Here is a 23,347-nt window from a genome sequence, read left to right as displayed (position 1 = left end):
AAAGGAGTAGACTGGAAAGAGAGACGACTGATACAGAATCTGTATTTACACCAGAAAGTAAGGATAATGATTGGAAATGAAATGTCAGAAGGAAGCAACATTGGACGAGATGTTAGACAAGGTTGTTGCCTTTCCCCACTGTTGTTTAACGCATACCTTGAAGAGATTATTGCCGAAAGGCTCAGATGTGAAAAGAGGAATATGTATTTGTGGAAAGAGAATAGAATGTATAAGATTTGCTGATGGCATGGTATTAGTGGCAGAAAGTGAGTGGGCAGTGAATAACATGCTGAAAGATCTAAATGAAGGTTGTGTGGAATATGGGATGCAAATAAACACAGCAAAAACAAAGAGTATGGTCATCAGTACAAGACGCAGACTGTCCAATATTAAAATAGCCAATTAAGTGCATTTAAATATCTTGGAAGCACAATAACTGAAGACTTGAGATGTCACCAGGAGGTGAAAACTCGAATTTCCATAACGAAGGAGGCATTCAAAGAAAAAGTAGACTCATGTGTCAAATTAGATACAGAACTAAGGAAAAGGCTTGGCAAATGTTTTGTCTGGAGTGTGGCACTATATGGGGCAGAAACGTGGACGCTGAGACGAGAGGATGAAAAAAGGTTAGAAGCATTTGAGATGTGGATGTGGAGGAGAATGGGAGAATAAGCTGGATGGAAAGAGTGAGCAATGAAAGAGTATTCGAAAGGGTTGGTGAGAGAAGATGTCTGCTGAAGGTTGTAAGAGAAAGGAAAAAAAAAACTGTTTGGGGCATTCATTGAGAAGGGAGTGCTTGCTGGCAGATGCTTTGGAAAGATTGGTTTGCGGGAGAAGACTGAGAGGAAGAAGGAGATACAAGATGATAGACGACATAAAGGGAAGAGGAAATTATGCAGACACAAAGAGGATGGCAGAAGACTGGACAGCCTGGAGAACTACCGTGAAAACCTGCCTTTTGGCAGAAATGATGATTATTAATAATTGGTAACCTGTACAAGATAGTGTGTTACAAGACCACAACAGACTAGCTATAGTATAACTGAAATATATTGGATCGTTAAAAGTCGGCACCATTCGAAATACTATTCTCTGTTTCAGATTGCTGCCACACTCAGCGACCCAAAGTTGTGACACTATAATTGCCTGACGATGTGTTGTTATGTTTTCTGTGTGAGGAGAGGGATAACTGATTAATGACAGTAATTGTACTTATAATTAACACTTCAGCACCGGCGCTGGTGAGTGTTTCTCCCGCTGTGAGGCGGCGCGCGTTTTCACACTTTACTTCATCTATCAGCTCTGCTTTCCGTTTATCCGGTCGTGGGACGGCAGTCGTAGTCGAAAGCCCGAGGCCGCTATTTTAATACACTGACCTTTACTAAAATAACCACGAATTATGCGACATCTCATTTGTTCAAAAAGCTCTCTCGTTGAAGGGTCACACAACATAATTGTACTCACAGTGGTTCGATGCGACTGGCTGACACGTAAATTCACTTACATTATTGTTTTGCTGGTAGCATAACTGGGAGACAAATCTGAGCGACCCGCCGCGCAATCTCATTTGCCGTTGGCTGTCAATCATGTTAGCGGCGCACAACTACAGACTACGAACGGACTTACCACCACATTCAAAGTAAAGGGTCCAGTGTGAGTCTGAACTTCATTGCGTGATTGCTTTGGTGTTCAAAGCTATTAGTGCGACGAGTTGCCAGAGATAACGGACGGACATTTTGACGGAACGTCAAACCTATGTGTATGTACTGTGTTTGCAGTTACTTACTGAATTACATTCATACCAGCTCTTACTGAACCAACAAGCGACTCTTTTACCTCCACCAGGCTCCTCTTCAATTAATCTAATCGCAGTTACAACTTCGTGTTGGAAGCTATACAAAACATGTGAATTTTGTACATCATGACCATTAGTTGCTTCAAATAATAAAATCCATGAATTCTTCAGTATCAATATGTGGAATATCTCTTTAACGTTAATGCTGACTATTTCTATTCCACCGCTGTCCGGGGCGTCTCCAGACACGCCTTCGATCTCCAATTTCATTGACTGGAGTAGAATACTCTTGAGAGATAGCCCCACTTCGAATTGAACCCCGATGACCACCACCATGGGGGTCTGTGTGACGAACCACTGACAAAAACGTCGCCGCCGAGACAAGTGCGTGCGTAATAGGACCGGTACGCGTTAAAAGCGTTACGGATAGTGGTAGTTGTGGAGAATGTTCCACACGGTCGCTGGGTTACCTCTGCTTGTGGGTCCGTGTCTGGTGCTGATGCAGGGGTCACTGGCAAAGATGTTTCGTCTCCATTCTAAAGTGGTTCTACCCCCTCTGGAACGCGTTTTCGGCCATATGTACGAGGGGTGTCTGTAAAATAAGGTTCCCAGTTTTTTTTACAGTGTAAGACATGTTTATTTCATGAATGCGTACATTTTGGAAAGTTCAGACTTTAACCTATTTTTCTACATAGTCGCCATTGAGGTCAATACATTTTTGCATGCGGTGTACGAGCTTTTGAATGCCCGATTCAAAACAATCTGCCGCCAAGCCGCGCAGACACCTGAGAACCGTTTCTTCCAGCTCTTCTGTGTCGCCGAAATGCGTTCCACCCAGGTGCTTCTTCATGTTAGGGAAGAGATGGTAGTCACTAGGGGCTAAGTCCGGGCTGTAGGGTGGGTGTTTGACAATACCCCATCCAAATTTTGCGACGAGCTCGTTAGTGGCTTTAGCGGTGTGCGGTCGAGCGTTATCCTGATGCAAACGCACCCCCTTGGACAGCATACCCCTCCTCTTGTTCTGAATTGCACGGCGCAATTTTTGCAGTGTCTCGCAGTACCCGGCAGCGTTGATTGTTGTATTGGTGCGCAAGAAATCGCACAACAATACTCCCTTCCTGTCCCAAAACACTGTTGCCATCACTTTGCGTTTGTTTGAGTTTTCGCGACCTCGGCGACTCTGGGTGCTTCCATTGTTGGGACTGTTCTTTGGTTTGGGGTGTGCGGTAGTGCACCCAAGTCTCGTCTCCAGTGACGATGGAGTCGAGGTATTCCTCGCCATGAGTTCCATGGTCTTAAAGAAGCTCTTGGGCCGCTTCAACGCGTTGACGTTTGTCATCTTCAGTCAACATTCTTGGCACCCACCTCGCGCAAACTTTAGCATACCCTAAATGCTCCGTCAAAATCTTGTCAATAGAGGTTTTGCTGACATCAGGGATCATTTCGTAGTGCTCACGAACTGTCACTCTTCGATATGAGATTGTTTCGTCAGAAACAGATGGCAGTCAGGAACGGTCCTCATCATGGACGTCAGTACGCCCGTTCTTGAATGCTCTGCATCATTTGTGCACGTGTTGTACGCTCTTACACTTGTCTCCGTAGATTTTGCATAGCTGGGAATGGATTTCTGCCGGCGCAATGTTTTTTGCTGACAGGAAACGGATCACCGAGCGCAGCTCACACCTGGCCGGCGAAGCGAGGGGGAGAACCATCACATACGGCTGCCAGGACAATACTGTAGAATTGGCCACTGTTTCTATGTCTCGATACAGTGTATCGATACGTGGAACTGCTTCAGTGTTTCGGAACGGCTACGGTTCACTGTTTCGAAACAGTGGTATTTTATTCCGCCCCTGTCTCGGGTAACCGGACCAGATTCGATCTCGAGCCAGACACAGAAACTGTATCGTTGTTTCAAAATAAGGCTGTTTCAGTCCACCTGTGCTTGGAACGGACTAATTGTATCGAAACAGTGATGTTTCATTCCCCTCTGTGTAGGACGAGATTCGGGCTCGGCACAGGTACTGAAACACATTTAACATACCACTTCATGAAACATTTCCAAGAGTGTCGAAATCTTTTTGACAAGCAATAGCATGAAGCTTAAGATATACGAAAATAAAGCTTCGTTTCTAGCTGACTGTCGTATTCCGAAATGGCGTAACATCTGCTTTATAAACACTAACCAAACAATAAAACAACGCATACTACTCACATTCAAAATAAAAATATGTGAAAATCATTCAATTAAATTACAGTTTTTTATAACATACGCTTCTCTGTTCATATACAGTAATCATATTAAGAAACGCAAGTAAGCCTACAACATTTTGAATAAAAAAAGGCGTAGAGTGACAATTATTAGACATATACATAAATGTGATGTAGGTGTAATTGCAAGCAATCTGTTTGACATATCACTGATATGGTGAACGGGAAGGGCTAGAAAGCATGGTGAATTTATAGTAACGGTTCGAAACTCCTTGAAAGACAAAATTTTTTTCTGTTATATTTTATTATTTATTAGAATTATTTGGCGTTATTTGTGAGTCTGTAGTCATTGTGCCTATTATCCACAATGATTCCCTTTGTGTGCATGGAAATTAGCAGGATGGGTATATTACCCATACTAACGGAATGTGGGAATCGCAGTAGCATATCCGTTGTTTCTGCAGTTTGCTCCCACCTCCAGTTCCGTTCGTGGTGGTTCTTCTGTCTTCAGCTATGGCTGAGGACAGCCAATTGAAAAGTATGAAAGTCACACGACACGAAAGCAGCGCATTTGCTGCAGGAAATACGAAACTGGCAATACGCCTAAGTGATAATTTCATACTTTCTGCGATATGATTAGCGCTCTCGCACCTCATTTGTGTTTATCTGGACATACTTATAAAGTAGACATTCAAGATGATAAAATGTGTAGGTTTATTAGATTACGAAACACAAACTGTTTTACTGTTTCTAAACAGCGTATCGAAACATTACATTGTACTGTTTCATTTGTTTCGAAATAGTTACGTGTTTCAGTTTGCCCACCTCTACAAGACTGAGCTCCGCAGGCAGCTCGCTAGGGAGGGAATTTGGAGTGGGGGAACCTTATTTTACGGACAACCCTCGTAGTAGGGTTTTGGAGCATATACTGTATTCAAACATTATGAATCACCTCGAAGGGAACGATCTATTGATACGCAATCAGCATGGTTTCAGAAAACATCGTTCTTGTGCAACTCAGCTAGCTCTTTATTCGCACGAAGTAATGGCCGCTATGGACAGGGGATCTCAAGTTGATTCCGTATTTCTAGATTTCCGGAAAGCTTTTGACACCGTTCCTCACAAGCGACTTCTAATCAAGCTGCGGGCCTATTGGGTATCGTCTCAGTTGTGCGACTGGATTCGTGATTTCCTGTCAGGAAGGTCGCAGTTCGTAGTAACAGACGGCAATTCATCGAGTAAAACCGAAGTGATATCAGGTGTTCCCCAGGCACGCGTCCTGGGACCTCTGCTGTTCCTGATCTATATAAATGACCTGGGTGACAATCTGAGCAGTTCTCTTAGTTTGTTTGCAGATGATGCTGTAATTTACCGTCTAGTAAGGTCATCCGAAGACCAGTATCAGTTGCAAAGCGATTTAGAAAAGATTGCTGTATGGTGTGGCAGGTGGCAGTTGACGCTAAATAACGAAAAGTGTGAGGTGATCCACATGAATTCCAAAAGAAATCCGTTGGAATTCGATTACTCGATCAATAGTACAATTCTCAAGGCTGTCAATTCAACTAAGTACCTGGGTGTTAAAATTACGAACAACTTTAGTTGGAAAGACCACATAGAAAATATTGTGGGGAAGGCGAGCCAAAGGTTGCGTTTCATTGGCAGGACACTTAGAAGATGCAACAAGTCCACTAAAGAGACAGGTTACACTACACTCGTTCGTCCTCTGTTAGAATATTGTTGCGCGGTGTGGGATCCTTACCAGGTGGGATTGACGGAGGACATCGAAAGGGTGCAGAAAAGGGCAGCTCGTTTTGTATTATCACGTAATAGGGGAGAGAGTGTGGCAGATATGATACGCGAGTTGGGATGGAAGTCATTAAAGTAAAGACTTTTTCGTCGCGTCGAGATCTATTTACGAAATTTCAGCCACCAACTTTCTCTTCCGAATGCGAAAATATTTTGTTGATCCCAACGTACATAGGTAGGAATGGTCATCAAAATAAAATAAGAGAAATCAGAGCTCGAACAGAAAGGTTTAGGTGTTCGTTTTTCCGGCGCGCTGTTCGGGAGTGGAATGGTAGAGAGATAGTATGATTGTGGTTCGATGAACCCTCTGCCGAGCACTTAAATGTGAATTGCAGAGTAATCATGTAGATGTAGATGTAGATGTGACCCTTGGTCCTTATCCACTGAGGGACGGTTTCCCGCAGTTATGGTCCCATTTACAGACATCTAGATTTCTGGTGACGTCGTATCACTACAACTAGCCTAGAGAGAAGAGAGAGAGAGGAATGTTTAGTTTTCAACATCTTGTGGATGCTGAAGGCATTAGGGAAGAGGTCACTGAGCAGCCGAGTGAGAGTCGCGTGTGGTGTGTGTGCAGAGAGCCAGCAGCCGTCGGTGGTGGTGGACGCGGCGGCCGCCGTGTCGGAGGCGACGCCGACGCTGGTGTTCTACGTGGCGCTGGGCTGCGCATGCGCGCTCATCGTCATCGTGCTGCTCGCCGTCGCGGGCTGCTACCTCAGGACCTCCAAGGCGCGCCGACACGGGCACATCCTGCAGTGAGTACCGCCCTTGTCGCATAAGAGCCTCTTCTGCGTCTGTCATGACTTCTTCTTTAACTGAAATATCGATAAAAGTATATTATGCGGTAATACATAACAGGTCAGATGTGAAAATTACAGAACTATCAGTTTAATAAGTCACAGCTGTAAAATACCATCGCGAATTCTTTACAGACATATGGAAAACCTGGTAGAAGCCGACCTCGGGGAAGATCACTTTGGATTACGTAGAAATGTTGGAACACGTGAGGCAATACTGACCCTACGACTTATCTTAGAAGAAAGATTAAGGAAAGGCAAACCTACATTTCTAGCATTTGTAGACTTAGAGAAAGCTTTTGACAATGTTGACTGGAATACTCTCTTTCAAATTCTGAAGGTGGCAGGGGTAAAATACAGGGAGCGAAAGGCTATTTACAATTTGTACAGAAATCAGATGGCAGTTATAAGAGTCGAGGGACATGAAAGGGAAGCAGTGGTTGGGAAGGGAGTGAGACAGGGTTGTAGCCTCTCCCCGATGCTATTCAATCTGTATATTGAGCAAGCAGTAAAGGAAACAAAAGAAAAGTTCGGAGTAGGTATTAAAATGTATGGAGAAGAAATAAAAACTTTGAGGTTCGCCGATGACATTGTAATTCTGGCAGAGACAGCAAAGGACTTGGAAGAGCAGTTGAACGGAATGGACAGTGTCTTGAAAGGAGGATATAAGATGAACATCAACAAAAGCAAAACGAGGATAATGGAATGTAGTCAAATTAAATCGGGTGATGCTGAGGGGATTAGATTAGGAAATGAGACACTTAAAGTAGTAAAGGAGTTTTGCTATTTGGGGAGCAAAATAACTGATGATGGTCGAAGTAGAGAGGATATAAAATGTAGACTCGCAATGGCAAGGAAAGCGTTTCTGGAGAAGAGAAATTTGTTAACTTCGAGTATTGATTTAAGTGTCAGGAAGTCGTTTCTGAAAGTATTTGTATGGAGTGTAGCCATGTATGGAAGTGAAACATGGACGATAAATAGTTTAGACAAGAAGAGAATAGAAGCTTTCGAAATGTGGTGCTACAGAAGAATACTGAAGATTAGATGGGTAGGTCACATAACTAATGAGGAGGTATTGAATAGAATTGGGGAGGTTTTTGTAGCAGAGCTTGACTAGAAGAAGGGATCGGTTGGTAAGTCATGTTCTGAGGCATCAAGGGATCAGTAATTTAGTACTGGAGGGCAGTGAGGAGGGTAAAATCGTAGAGGGAGACCAATAGATGAATACACTAAGCAGATTCAAAAGGATGTAGGCTCCTGTAGCTACTGGGAGATGAAGAAGCTTGCACAGGATAGAGTTGCATGGAGAACTGCATCAAACCAGTCTCAGGACTGAAGACCACAACAACAACACATAACAGGTACAAGAACCAGTAGGGAAAAATAAGAACGGAAGGCCAAGAAGCAAGTGCACGGATTTTGAAAGTGTATAAGGCAAGCATGCAGTCTTCCTCCTATACTATTCAGTCTACATAGTGTAAACGATAACTGTTTACAATGTTTGTAAAAAGACGCCTGTGGTCTATCACATCAAGAACTATCTCTGATTAATTAAGGCGAAGATGATCAATGGCATCTCCAGTGCGGATGCAAACCAGGCTCCAACTCTTATGCGATAGCAAAGAGTAGGACGAATGATGGGGGGGGGGGGGGGGGCAGGTATCAGTTACAGGCAAATAGGCAGCATCACTTTTACTCACAGGTTAAGACAACTAATGCCACATAAACAAACATTTCTGCTTCTCAAACTTCAATAGTACTCATGTTAAATGTTTTAATGATCAGACAATCAGTGAAGTATTTAAGTCACACAACACAAACTGAGCGAAGTCTGAGATAAGCAATAATAAGACAAACAAAAATTAGTCATAATCTTGAAGGCGACACAGTAACCATCTTCTAAGTAAAATTGTTTTATTGTTTCTTTCCAGTCTGGGTCGCACAAATAGTATCATCACTACTTTCAACTTTTGTTAAGTTCTTATCAGATGATGTGTTTAAAAAGAAAGAAGAAAATCATGTACTAAAATACTGATAACATCTACATCTATCATGCACTTGTATATGTTACAAAGTAACTCATGAAACATAGGCATACAACATTTCAGTAAAAGTACAACACAGCAAGTTCAATGTAAATATTTTCACAAATTAAATGAATGTGTACTTTTAACCTGAGACACCATGGTGAGAAAACATGGAAAATTTCAAAATATGTACAATTAACTCTTAGTACCTGATGTGTCGGCAGCTGGGCCAACACCTTGTAGATAGAGGTGGCTTAAAAGGCACGCTAGACTAACGCAGACGGGCGTGAAGTACTGGAACAGGATACGTAATTAATGCTATGAAGAAAAGTACGTAGCTGGTATTACTTATCTTTAATCAATCATTGTGGTACATCGCACAAAGGAGACTTTAATTACAATCACTGTAAGGCTAATGGCGCCTTGCTAGTTCGTAGCCATTAACTTAGCTGAAGGCTATTCTATCTCTCGGCTAATGAGAGAGAAAGGCTTCGTACGTCTAGTCGCTAGCTCTGTCGTCCGTACAACTGGGCTGAGTTCGAGTCAGTCTCTCGAGACCTGCCTTGTGGTGGCGCTAGGTTTGCGATCACACAGTGGCGACACGCGGGTCCGACATGTACTACAGGACCGCGGCCGATTTAAGCTACCACCTAGCACGTGTGGTGTCTGGCTGTGACACCACAGTACCATTTTACTTTATATAAAAAATAGAGCATGAACTATTTCAAAGTTCCAATTTACTTGTGTACAAGCAAAACCGTAACACGTCAGGAAAGGTAGTGAATGTCAACTTTGTATAAGTATTATACACAAGTATTTACATAGCTGCTGTGGAAAAACTGCCACTCTAGCAACCAACATATAACATTCAAAATTTAATTTCCAGTGACAATTCGACAATAAAAAAGAATCATACCATACAAACAGTAATGAGCATTAATGTAAGACAGAAAATGCTGAGAAAAAGTGTTGGGGAAGTGGATGGAGTAGATGATAATAACTAAGTACACGTTACAGAGGCTGTGCCCAACTAAGGAGATGTGAAGAATGGAGACCAGGAGGAAGATGTGAATAGCAGAATGGTGAAAAGCCTGTCACACTGAACGTCACACTGAACGTATCCACAAAATGGTACTGAATGTTGGTAGCTGTATATTTTATCTGTGGGTGTCACACTGAACCTATCCACAAAATAATACTTGAATGTTGATAGCTATGTATTTTATCTGTGGCTGTTTATTCTGAGTAGGAGCTAGACTGTGGCTACGTCAATAAAAATTTTGGGGCACTACATTCGTCATGTGTCAATAGGTCGAGAATCTGGGTCTGATAGGAGGCGTGCTAGGGTAGTCCGTGCTATTGCAATGCCCACTGTTTCCGTATAGCGCAGTGATCAGCTCATCTTCCTAGTAAAGAGGAGACCCAGCTTCGAATTCCGATCCGCTAAAAATTTTCAACATTCTCCATTGATTTATATCAGTGCCCACCTGCAGTAATTACTTTGTGTCTTAATTATCTGTAATTGGCCTACAAAAATCACCTAAGCTACACAGCATGTGCGTCTCGCGAATTTTTCGATATTCACACATTCTGATAATCTTCGATCCACGCACGTACTCTGCGAGCTGTGTGACATGTTGCAGTGTCCTGCTGGTAGATGCCATCGTACTGAGGAAGAAAGAAACTGCATGTAGGGGTTGATATGGTCCCAAAGGGTAGATGCATACTTGCGTTGATCCATTGTGCCTTTCAGAATGATATCACCCAGGGAATGCCACAGAAACATACCCCAGAATATAAAGCTCCCTCCTCCGGCCTCGACCCTTCTGACGATTGCTGAAGGACCATAAACGCCAACGGCAGTCTCTCTGATGGAGCATAAAACGTGATTCACCTGAAGATGACACCTATCGCCACTCAGTGGACGTTCAGCTGCGGTATTGGCGTGCAAATTCTAGTCTTCGTCGCCTATGAACAGCAAAAAAAGTGGTTCAAATGGCTCTGAGCACTATGGGACTTAACATCTGAGGCCATCAGTCCCCTAGAAATTAGAACTACTTAAACATTACTAACTTAAGGACATCACTCACATCCATGCCCGAGGCAGGGTTCGAACCTGCGACCGTAGCGGTCGCGCGGTTCCAGACTGTAGCGCCTAGAACCGCTCGGCCACCCCGGCCGGCAGTTGTTCCTTCCACTGTTCTGAAATTGAGAACCTGGAACAAAACATTGTACGAACGTGAAGCATGTACTGGGAAGAAGAAACAGGAGGCAGTTGAAATGTCTAACAGAAATGTCTCAAAAACAAAGCAGCTAAGCAATATAAGAAATGCAAGGAACTCTCTAAGCAACAGGAAGTAGCAGCTGGAGCACACGTCCTAAGACATGCTATATCAGACAATATGGGAAAGAAAGGGGCTGATGGCGGAAAATTTCCAAAAAAAATGGCTCTGAGCACTATGGGACTCAACTGCTGAGGTCATTAGTCCCCTAGAACTTAGAACTAGTTAAACCTAACTAACCTAAGGACACCACAAACATCCATACCCGAGGCAGGATTCGAACCTGCGACCGTAGCGGTCTTGCGGTTCCAGACTGCAGCGCCTTTAACCGCACGGCCACTTCGGCCGGCGAAAATTTCCACCGGATTGTAGAGAGTATGTTTGTAGAGGGATTGGCAACGGCCTTGCCGCAGTGGATACACCGGTTCCCGTGAGATTACCGAAGTTAAGCGCTGGCGGGCGTGGTCGGCACTTGGGTGGGTGACCATCCAGGCCGCCATGCGCTGTTGCCATTTTTCGGGGTGCACTCAGCATTGTGACGTCAATTGAGAAGCTACTCGACCGAAGAGTAGCGGCTTCGGTCAAGATTACCATCATAGCGACCAGAAGAGCGGTGTGCTGACCCTATGCCCCTCCTATCCGCATCCTCCACTGAGGGTGACACGGCGGTCGGATGGTCCCGATGGCCCAGTTGTGGCCTGTAGACGGATTGGTTGTGTGTAGAGGGATTGGACAGAAATATGGAAACATCCCCAAAATTCATGCTTGAACTTTAATGCAGGTACTAGCTAAGTCTGCAGATTGCACTATGGTATTTGACCACTAACGGCACTTGTGCAATTCCCCCATTACGTTGCAAGTGTCAGTTGTGTTCGGAACAATGTTCTGTGTGGTTGTAAGTGCAATATGTCAAAGCTAAGTGAACAGGAACGTGGGAAAATTGTTGGTAGTTGTATAGTGGGTGCTTCGTAACCAAGCACGTTTGGTGTTTTAAGAGGCACCGCTTACAGGGAAAGAAGAAAAACATCATCCAATAAGTCACAATGCGGACGAAAGTGTGTGTTGAGTGATCGTGACAGACGGTCATTGAATAGGATTGTGAGTATGACGAAAAATACGAGGACGACAGCTGCAAAAGTAATTGCAGAACTGAATGTCGCACTCTCGAGCCCTGTCAGCACCAAAACAAGATCAAGAAAGCTCCATAAGTAGGGAATTTCAGAGTGAGCTGGAATTCCAAAAGCATTCATCGGTGATGCAAATACCTGTAACAGGAAAACGAGGTGTCGAATCCATGAAATCTGGACTGTGGATCAATGGAAGAAACTCTGGTCGGGCGAGTCTTGTTCCACACTTTTTCCAACTTCTGGCTAGTTTACGTCCCAAGAATGAAACAGGGTGAAGGTTCGGTGATTATTTGGGTTTCCATATCATGGTATTCTTTGGGCCCCATGGTTACTCTGCAGGGTCGCATTACTGCCAATGATTATGTGACCATTTTGGCTTATCAGGTCCATCGTATGTTACAGTGTTTGTTCCCGAATAGTGATGCCATGTTCCAAGTCGAGAGGGTCCCTATTCACACACCTCGCATCGTGCAGGACTGGTTTTGTGATCTTGAGGATGAACTGTCGCATCTCAGCTTGCCACCAGTATTATTGAGCTTTTGTATTCAACTTTGGAGAGAAGGATGTGTGATCAGCATCCACCTCCATCATCGTTATCCAAACTTGCCACTATTTTGTAGAAAGACTGGCACAAGCTTGCCTTGAAACCCATACAGAACGTCTGTTTATCGGTCAGGGTGGCGTAGACTTTCTTCCGCTGTTGGTTCTCTTTGAACTGCACAACGGGTAGTATGGGCGATAGGCACTGTTTGAGGGAACAGTGTGGAGAAGGTACAGAAAAAACCGATCGGTTAAAACTGATACCGATATTTTAGTTCTAAATACCCGGTATTTTTCGGCACTTCTTTGGTTTCGGTTTTAACAGGCATATTTTATTTTATTACTCATAACAGAGTAAAAAATCGAAATATCAATTAGCCATAAATACATGCTACACAACTGTTCAGAGTTAGTGAGTTTCAACATGTTCTTTCCCAGTCTGATCTTCCACACGCGATGATAGAATTAGGAATTAACAAATTAGAGAACAACTGAATGTTGATGGGATAAGCGACACAGTAGATAAATATAGAAACATATGGAAAGAACATCTTGGCAGAATGCCAGAAGAATGGTGAAGCAACGATTGAGATACAGGCCAAGAGGAAGTAAAAGCTCTGGTAGACCCAAAATGTGATGGGCTCAACAATAATCTTTGAAGAGGGACCAGGCAGTTAGCCTAATCCCTAGAAATTGAGATGACGATGATGCTGTTGACATTGCTGACTAGTTTATTATTGTTGGCCGCTTCGTCTCAACAAGTTGGCTGTGAGCCTAATCCCTTGAAGTTGAGATGATGATGATGCTGCTGACATTGCTAGCTAATTGATTATTGTTGACCACTTGCCTCAACAAGTTGTGCCTGCTGGGATACTGTCTCTGTCTCTAGGAGACAGGCCGCTACTAACCAGGCCACTACCCCCTCATTCTATAAAAGTACCCCAACTCCATCGCCAACACATAATCAAAATATGAGTTCATCCTCTCCTCCATCGTAAAATTACAATTGAACTAAAGGAACTTATATCTGTTGAGGCATAGTACACTAAATCAAAGTCTCACGTCTTGCTGTATTAAAAACGGGAAGAAACCTCGATGAACTTAGTACGCAAAGCTCCTCGTTGAATTTACTTGTATCTGATACCGAAGCTGCTTAAGACGCTGACGACTGGAGGAAATAAATTATTACGAAGTCCAGATAGCAAATACTGTGCAGAGTACAGTGAATACTAACATCAGGCTGACCGATGAATAGCCGTTCAGTGTATCGCTGTCCGAGAGCATTTGACCAGTGTAATTGTTGTTTCGCTAGGAACTGTCATGCTGGTTAGCGAACACACACACTCCTGCCTCGGCGTCGCTGTTCCGAACGGAGTGTGTTATTTGTTTTTATCAAACTGCACGTTGCGCCCGTCACGTTCGACTGGTGCTGACTATGGCGGACAAGAGGTAATAAACGGTGCGCTCACAAAGCGAGAAAGAAGGCGTGTGGGCGGGCAGCGCACAGCACACAGCGCACAGCTGTGTCTGGCGACCGCGCTGGGATCCGAGGTGTTCTGGCGCTGATGCCGATGCAGCAGGCGCACACCGCGGATCCTTCGCTGGTGCATTACACAGGCTGGGACCTGGCTGTGTTCAGCACTCTAGAAAAACAGTGGGATAGCCGTACGGTACGTAGACCTGTACTTCTGAGTCACATTATTATATCCACGACCTGACGTTAGTGAGCACGTAGGTGACGTTTGTTACAACATATATAGTGGCAGAGTGTCTGTATCAGAAGACTGACAGACTGTCCGTTAGCATGTTCCTCACTGGCGTCATCGATAGTGAAAACGATTTATTTGAATCATAAATTCGGATGGATGATCCTCGAATTCTTCATTTGTTTGGCTGAAACTCCTGGAGTTTTTTTTTTTTTAATTCTTCATTCTTGATCTTTATATTATACATGCACAACACACCACCTCACATAATTTGTGGGTTCTTAGCAGCTAAATTACAAGGTTACAGGTGAGCTAAAGTAGTGTTACAATGTGCAGTTTGTTTGCTATTAATATTACTCTATTTAGTCTAATGGTGTGCTTAGAGACTAAACCTCTACACTGCCTGCAACGTCACAGGTGTGTCAGTCAAGTGTATAAACCTACTGCGCCTCTTGCCCACCGAGCTAATCCCGATGAGCGTGCCCTTTACACTAGGCTGGCCAAAGACAACTTGAATATCGCTGCAGGTTCCTATTTGTTGTTTCCTAATTCTAAGTTCTACTTACTAAGTATCTAGCCTACGTCAATTTCGGTGCTCGTCTTGATTCAGTATTGTTGCACCCCGCTCTCCATAGTCCTGCACGTGGCGGATTCCAACTGTAATGATAGTCGACCTATCCACGCACAGGTGGCACGGGATTGGGATACTGGGACCCATTTGGTTATTTGTTACTAATCACGATTGTGCCTCAGATATTCCGATACAACTTTTCGTGATACCTCGTTCGCTAGGTTGTTTAATGTTCAAAATGTATCCTTTCGTCTCAGTAGTGTGTACGTGTTGTTGTTTGGTAGTTGAGGTCGTAGTGCGGCTGCTACATCGTTTTAAAGGGAGCACCCGTAAACCACATGGTCGGCACTACCCTCCGATGTACCACAGTCACACAAAGGCGTAGTCCTCCTTCCAAACCGACATAGATATGTCGGATAGGGCTCATGACCAGTGAGGAAATGGAACAGTCCCCATGTTGGCTCAAAGTATCTCATGCCTAACCGTTCTTTCACGTCTGGTAGAAGATGGAATGTTCTTCGACTAGTGTCATCGGCTTCCCATGACTCCTGCCACAGCTCTTCACAACGTCTCTTAATCGCACTCTTATCCCCAGCCCGAACGCCCAGAATGTTCCCTGTTCTTCCAACTTCCCCCTTCTTGGTCCAAACCATGCTGATTTTAATTGTCAAGAGGACAGAGCTCCATTATTACCAACAGGGCCCCACCTGGAGATGTCCCGTCGCATTTGACCTTAATATCATATTTCTTTCCACCCTCCTCACTGTCATGGTGGACACCACCCTCGTGAGCCTGTGCTCCTAGACTCCCGAGCCGTACAATTGATGTTAATATGCTGTCGCAGTATAATTTTATTAAATGAGGCGGAATATGGAATCTCTTATGACCAATGGAAATGAGGTTATTGAGTACTTCTAGGGCTCTTTGGGTTACGGTTTCGATGTGCTTTGCAAAGTTCCACTTGTCATCATTGATGACTCCCAAGTAGCGCGCCTCTCGTCGCCGAAGAACTGACGAGCCTCAATTCTCACCGTTGGGTTTCTTACAAGTTGTCCTTTTAGTAAGAGATACGCTGACTTATTTGGTGAAATTGTCATTTTTTTATTTCGGCACCATAATTGTAGTTTTTCCACAGCCCTTCTATCTTTGGCTGAATATCTTCGCGGCTACGGCCACCAACCAACAGGAGGAGGTCATCCGCGTAGGCTGTCACCTCTAGCACCTCTCCGCTCAGCTGTAGGCTGTCCAATAAGGGTTCTATATGGATGTCCCAGCGCCTGGACTTTGTAGGCTTAGCCCATACCACAGCCAGGGCAGTGTAGACTTTCTTACGCTGTTGGTTCTCTTTGAACTAGAAAACGGCTAGTGCGAGCGATAGGCACTGTTTGAGTGAACAGAGTACGTATAGGAAAAGCTGATCGGTTAAAACTGATGCCGTTATTTTAGTTCTGAATAACCGGTATTTTTCGGTACTTCTCGGTTTCGGTTATAACAGACGTTTATTATTTCCTACTAATAACCGAGCAAAAATTGAAATATCAATTAGCCATATATAATAAAACCTTTTTTTTAAAAAGAGTAGTAATTTTTATTCGTAAAATTTGCAGTGGATTGAAATATTGCGTTATTATAGAAAGAAATAAAAGCGATCAGTGCTATTTTAATAACAGTGCCGACAGAAATGATTAACAAACACGTGGCACAAGCAATGGCACAACACTGCTGAGACAGTAATTTCGCTGTTGCCATGTGTCTTGGCTTAAAGTACACGCGAACGTGCACTGTGCAAGACTTACCCTACCTGGTCTGTATGGTAGTTTCCTGCTGTCGTCGCTGCATATCCGCTTTATTGCAGAATGGCACCAATCCTAGACTGAAAATATGTTAGCGAAGTGAGTTAGTTCCAACGCAGCGTCTGCAGCTAACCGACCGTTTTCATGAAGTGGGGCCAGGGCTGTTCCTCAGCTAAATAACGTAGCTTGACATGGTACCACGATACTTATAGCTTTTTATGTTTGACGGTGCCTTATTCTGGCATATATTAGTTTATTTTATGCTTCTGAAGAGGGCTAGATTACTCTAGCTGAAGCCTGGGTAAAGACTAGTAACTTTTCGCAACTGAGGCGAATCTTTGGGTTAATGTATCACAGTTGCTGACAGGGCTGCAACATATTACAAATTCTTAGCGAAGTGACGTAGTAATGAGGTACAATACTTCATTTGCTTTAAACGATTAGAGATTTGTCTGCTGTTTCTATGAAATAATGAAAGAGGAGGAAAATGTTGGTAACAGTAATAAATTGAAGACGTGACAACAATTCATTCATAGTAAGCAACAAAAATAGAAAATAGCTGATCTCGTGCCTGTGTCTACATAATATGTCTTTATCTGCATGCAGCCCTTCAAAATGGTCAAATGAACGCTTAAAACAGGGTTAGCACTGACTACTCGTAATTCCGAAATAGTGGTAAGATCTTCGATTAAAATGTGTTTTTCGATTAGGGTTTCAAAATATTGGAATTAGTAATGGAATCTTGGTGATTTTTTTTTGTAGTACTCAACCACTTAACACTTTCGAGAAAAACAGCGAACGATGGACGGACAGAATTTCCTTTTGTTTGCCTGTTTAATATTTTGATTCTATGTTATCTTGAAACGGAGAGAGACGAAATTTTTCAATCTTTGTTCGATTTCCACGTTTATTGCAGGAAATAACTGGAACAAAAAATCGAAAATCGGTTGTTTCAGAAACCGGTTTTAACAGTCAGGTTTAATTGGCATGAAAAAAACGATATCACTGTTGTTTTTTTTTTTTTTTTTTTTTTTTTTTTTTTTTTTTTTTTTTTTTTTTTCAGCGATAACCGCCATCCCTAGTGTGGAGTCTGTAGAGTGTGCGGCCAGAGACTGGAGCTGAGGCGCGTGGTCGCGTCAGAGGCATGAGAGAGGGTGTAACTCAGTTATCAGCGGAGAGACGGAACGGTATCGCGAGTGATTATGCAGAACATTTCATGTAGGCCTAAGACAAAGATTTATCCCTAGTAATGGACTTAGGTGTGTGAAGTTTCAGGCGTTGGGCAAAAATAGGGAAACACCGCGAGAAATTCACGGGTCACGGTTGAACATAAATGCAGATGCTAAATAAGTCTGCAGTTGTGTTTGAACACGAACGGCACCTGTGCAGTGTCCTCAGTACGTTGCAAGTGTCAGCTGCAGTCGGAACAGTGTTTCATGTAGTTGTGAGAGCGTTGTGTCGGACCTAAGTGAATTCGAACTAGGGATAATTGTTGGTGCCCATGTGGTGGGTGCTTCCGTAACCAAGGTTGCCGAACTGTTTGGTGTTTCAAGGGACACCGTATCGGGTATACCGCTTACAGGGAAAGCGGGAAAGCGTCATCCGCTAAGTCACAACGCGGACGAAAGTGTGCATTCAGCGATTGTGACAGGCGTCATTGAAGAGGATTGTGACGAAAAATGAGAGGACGACAGCTGCAAAAGTCACTGCAGAACTGATTGTCGAACTCGCGAACCCAATTAACACGAAAACCACTCGAAGAAAGCTCTATAAGCGAGAAATTGCAAGGCGAGCTAGAATTCCAAAACCACTTACCACTGGTGCAGATGGCTGTAGCAGGAATACATGGTGCCGAAGGTATAAATCCTAGACTATGGAGCAGTGGAAGAAAGTAATTATTAATGATTTTATGAACACAAGAATGAATTGTTGCAAACCACCCCCCCCCCCCCCACCCACCCAGTCGCCAGGGCTCAGTACTTCGAATATTTGTGGTCTACTTTGGAGAGAAGATGCTTCATCGCTATCCACCTGAGTCATTGTTACCTGGACTTGTCATTATTTTGCAGGAAGGTTGGTGTAAGATTCGCTTGAAAACCACACAGGACCTGTATTTATCCCTTCTGAGATGACGAATCTGTTTTGAATGCCAATGGGTTTCCTACACTACATTACGCATGTTGTTGTTGTGGTCTTCAGTCCAGAGACTGGTTTGATGCAGTTCTCCATGCTACTCTATCCTGTGCAAGCTTCTTCATCTCCCAGTACCTACAGCAACCTACATTCTTCTGAATCTGCTTAGTGTATTCATCTCTTCGTCTCCCTCTACGGTTTTTACCCTCGACGCTGCCCTCCATTACTAAATTGGTCATCCCTTGTTCCCTCAGAACATGTCCTACCAACCGATCCCTTCGTCTAGTCAAGTTGTGCCACAAACTCCTTTTCTCCCCGATTCTATTCAATACCTCCTCATTAGTTATGTGATCTAATCTTCAGCATTCTTCTGTAGCACCACATTTCGAAAGCTTCTATTCTCTTCTTGTCCTAACTATTTATCGTCCATGTTTCACTTCCATACATGGCTACACTACATACAAGTACTTTCAGAAACGAATTCCTGACACTTAAATCTATACTCGATGTTAACAAATTTCTCTTCTTCAGAAACGCTTTCCTTGCCATTGCCAGTCTACATTTTATATCCTCTCTACTTCGACCATCATCATCAGTTATTTTGCTCCCCAAATAGCAAAACTCATTTACTACTTTAAGTGTCTTATTTCCTAATCTAATTCCCTCAGCATCAACCGACTTAATTCGACTACATTCCATTATCCTGGTTTTGCTTTTGTTGATGTTCATCTTTTATCCTCCTTTCAAGACACTGTCCATTCCGTTCAACTGTTCTTTCAGGTCCTTCGCTGTGTCTGATAGAATTACAATGTCATCAGCGAACCTCAAAGTTTTTATTTCTTCTCCATGGATTGTAATACCTACTCCGAAGTTTTCTTTTGTTTCCTTTACTGCTTGCTCAATATACAGATTAAATACGCATGGAGGAGTGGTAATGTGTTGCGTTTTTTGTTTCCATGTTTTTGTTCACTCGCAGAAAAACTGTGATGTCAACAGTGTGCTTGTACCGCCGAGAAATCATATCCATCGATATATTGTAATTAATCTCAAACGTCTAGTGGAACTTGAACTGTTATTATGTAATATTTCCAGTCATTGACAGTACACATTTCTAAGAATGACTTTAAGCATGTCCTATAATGTTTTGATCTTAAATGAGATGTGGGTTGTGATGAAGCAGAAAGCGGGGGGGGGGGGGGGGCAGGGCTCAAAGATGACTACAAGGTAGCGAACAAGTGGAAAGTAGAGGAAGGCATTGTCAGTTGGCAGTGAGATAGAGAAGGCGGGGTGGAAGTTTATGGTGTGGTAGAGAGAGAGAGAGAGAGAGAGAGTGAGTGAGAGAGAGAGAGAGGGATGTCCTGGGGAAGAGGGAGAATGCAGTATATAGCAGGTGAAGTTTATAAACTTTTCTCTTGCCTCTGTGGAGCAAGTGCATCATCTGTCAACTAATGACACCATTTAGAACTAGCTTCGTGGGAACTGCTGGGTTCAATGAGGCCATTCACGTCAGAGTTAAATGTCGACTTCGGCGGCGAAAGAAGACCAGCCGACATACTTGGAAGAAACAGTTGATACTCCAAATAAACTCTACTGGCTATTTCAGTTTAGCGAACCGTTCTCTCTTTAGGTTCCGAAGCAGATGGAGGTGTCTGTAGACGTGGTGAAGCAGTCTTAAATTTGCGTGCCAGTGAAGCAAATAAACTGCCATTTCGCGCCGATAACAGGTTCTTTGGTTCGCCTAGCATTTACCGTGTATTGGTACAGAACTATATTTCAGAAACTTTTAAGTTTGGGTTTAAAGATGACATGAGCCGAAACTTGTTATGTGAAACAACATAATGAAAGATATACTTAAGCCATCTAGACGGTATTATTCGTAAATTCCTTTATGATCGCGAATTCATATTACGGATTTTTTCCTTTATTAATAATAAGTAACTGTAAACTACTATAATGAACCGAAAGCCGCATAACAGTTTTTGATGGAAAGAGGATGGAGACTACTTTATATAAATGCACCCATCCTGATCTAGATTTTTCTTCATTTTTTCAAGTAATTCCTCTTCATTTTCGTATCTCGAAACGAAAAAGTCAAAGGATGGTTGGTTTGGACTGCGATTCGGACATTCGTATGAGGGACCAGATACCGCAACCCATTGTCAAAAATGGTTCAAATGGCTCTGAGCACTATGGGACTTAACTTCTGAGGTCATCAGTCCCCTAGAACTTAGAACTACTTAAACCTAACTAACCTAAGGACATCACACACATCCATGCCCGTGGCAGGATTCGAACCTGCGACGGTAGCGGTCGCGCGGTTCCTGACTGTAGTGCCTAGAACAGCTCGGTCACCCCGGCCGGCGCAACCCATAGTCCTTGGAAACTTTTGTGCAACGACTTACGAACTTCATTTGAGAAGTGTGCGAGTGCACCATACTGTATGAAGTAAACTGCGCAGTGTGACCCCACTAAGCAATTACTAGACATACACGATTTTACAGTGGACATACACGATTTTGCAGTATCTTTGGATACCTTTTAGACATGAATCGGAAAGGACCAGCAACGGAAGTCACCGACAAGCCGCATTGAACTACCACCTTCCGTCTTCAACATAAATGTCCAGATCCTTACTAACCCAGTAATGATAATTGCGTATTATGACAACTACGTCTGTCGGAAGAAAAAAAATAAAGAACTCAAATGTGAAACACTGCCCAGTCTGACTACAGCACACTGATAAAAATTCCCAACAGTACATCAGGCTAGCGCAAAAAGACTCCAGCGAACAACGTATTGTGGTCACAATTTTCACAAAACAATAAATCGTAGGAGTAATGTGCTGTCCAATTCGTAAAGGATATCTCTCTATTCAGAATGATTCTAACTGTATGAACCGTTAGACCTTGTCATGCGACCCTTAAGTAAGGCGCTGGTAAGATCCATTATTCGAAGTCGTCACAGCATGTGTTCTCCGAAGTGATCTTTCTGATCTCTTCTCATCAGTGACACTGCCCGTTGCAGGCAGCATCCGAAGACAGTTTTTATATGTTTTGACACACCACGCTACTTGAATTTCACATTCAGATAGCCACCACGCCCGACATCATATGTCAATTCTACATGGCCTGTCTACCACACTTACGTTATTCGTCACAATTTATCTGCAACACAAAAAAAAATCTCAAGATCTAAAGTTTGCCATGGTAAGTTTCAATGTAGTCTCTTAATTGACAAACGTCCTGTACTATAAATTCGGTGGAGATGCCTGTTTCATATTTCACAACACACGATTATTTTCGTCATACTACCAAATGAGATTTCTGTGTATCCTCAGCGGAGTCACGGAACATCCTCGGCAGCGCGCAGCCCTGTCTTGTATGAGATGCCCTCATTGGCATTCCACGTGGATGCCACGTTCACAGCAGCCGTGTAGCGGCGTGGCTTCCTGACACGTGTATGTGACGTTCTGTGATTTTTTTGGAGGCTCCTCTGGAATTCGTAAGAACATCTCCTCTCTACCGCACCGGCAGGACTAACACATATTCTTCCTGACATGTGACATTTCATGCAGAAAGGTCAGTGAGTTGTATGATACGCCTGATGTCCCAGACCTACCGTGCCAGTGCTTTATCCCTCAGTGAAAAACATGGCCAGATGCTCAACATTCACACCGAAACTTCAGGTTATTATTATTACTTTTTTAAAACTACAGCGATATATACTTAATTATCTTCATTCTCTCTTTCTTAAACAAACACACACACACACACACACACACACACACACACACATATATATATATATATATATATATATATATATATATATATATATATATGCAGGGTGGTCCATTGATAGTGACCGGGCCAAATATCTCACGAAATATGCATCAAACGAAAAAACTACAAAGAACGAAACTCGTCCAGCTTCAAGGGGGAAACCAGATGGCGCAATGGTTGGCCCGCTAGATGGCGCTGCCATAGGTCAAACGGATATCAACTGCGTTTTTTTAAAAATAGGAACCCCCATTTTTATTACATATTCGTGTAGTAGGTAAAGAAATATGAATGTTTTAGTTGGACCACTTTTTTCGCTTTGTCATAGATGGCGCTGTAATAGTCACAAACGTAGAAGTACGTGGTATCACGTAACATTCCGCCAGTGCGGACGGTATTTGCTTCGTGATACATTACCCGTGTTAAAATGGACAGTTTACCAATTGCGGAAAAGTCGGTATCATGTTGGTGTATGGCTATTGCGATCAAAATGCCAAACGGACGTGTGCTATGTATGCTGCTCGGTATCCTGGACGAGAATTCTCAGCCGCATTCTGCAGAGGCAATGAAGATGCTCCTGCATCGTTTTCAATTGAAAAGGTTTGATTACCCACAATACAGCTCGTAATTGCCTCCCTCTGAGTTTCATCTCTGCTCAGATGAACCGCTGGCTACGAAGACATTTTAGCACAGACAACGAGCTGTAGGCCAGCGTAGAGAGTTGGCGGAAGGCAGTGGCGGCTGCCTTCTATAACGAGAGTATTGGAAAGTTGGTACAAC

The 23,347-nt window shown here is 43.3% G+C and overlaps 1 protein-coding gene and 1 pseudogene across 1 annotated transcript in view; both read left to right on the top strand.

Moving 5' to 3' along the window:
• Positions 1–23,347, top strand: part of LOC126195081 (tyrosine-protein kinase Dnt-like) — a 562,000-nt gene that overhangs the window by 500,776 nt on the left and 37,877 nt on the right. Inside the window, exon 4 of the mRNA XM_049933545.1 lies at positions 6,390–6,567. Within this exon, the coding sequence (XP_049789502.1) occupies positions 6,390–6,567 (178 nt within the window). The remainder of the gene's footprint in view (positions 1–6,389; positions 6,568–23,347) is intronic.
• On the top strand, positions 11,313–11,430 carry LOC126207768 (5S ribosomal RNA; annotated as a pseudogene).

The sequence above is a fragment of the Schistocerca nitens genome, chromosome 1 (assembly GCF_023898315.1).
Source record: "Schistocerca nitens isolate TAMUIC-IGC-003100 chromosome 1, iqSchNite1.1, whole genome shotgun sequence".
Lineage (NCBI taxonomy): Eukaryota > Metazoa > Arthropoda > Insecta > Orthoptera > Acrididae > Schistocerca > Schistocerca nitens.
The sequence above is the reverse complement of the archived record's forward strand: the minus strand, read 5'-3'. Positions and strand labels throughout refer to the sequence as shown.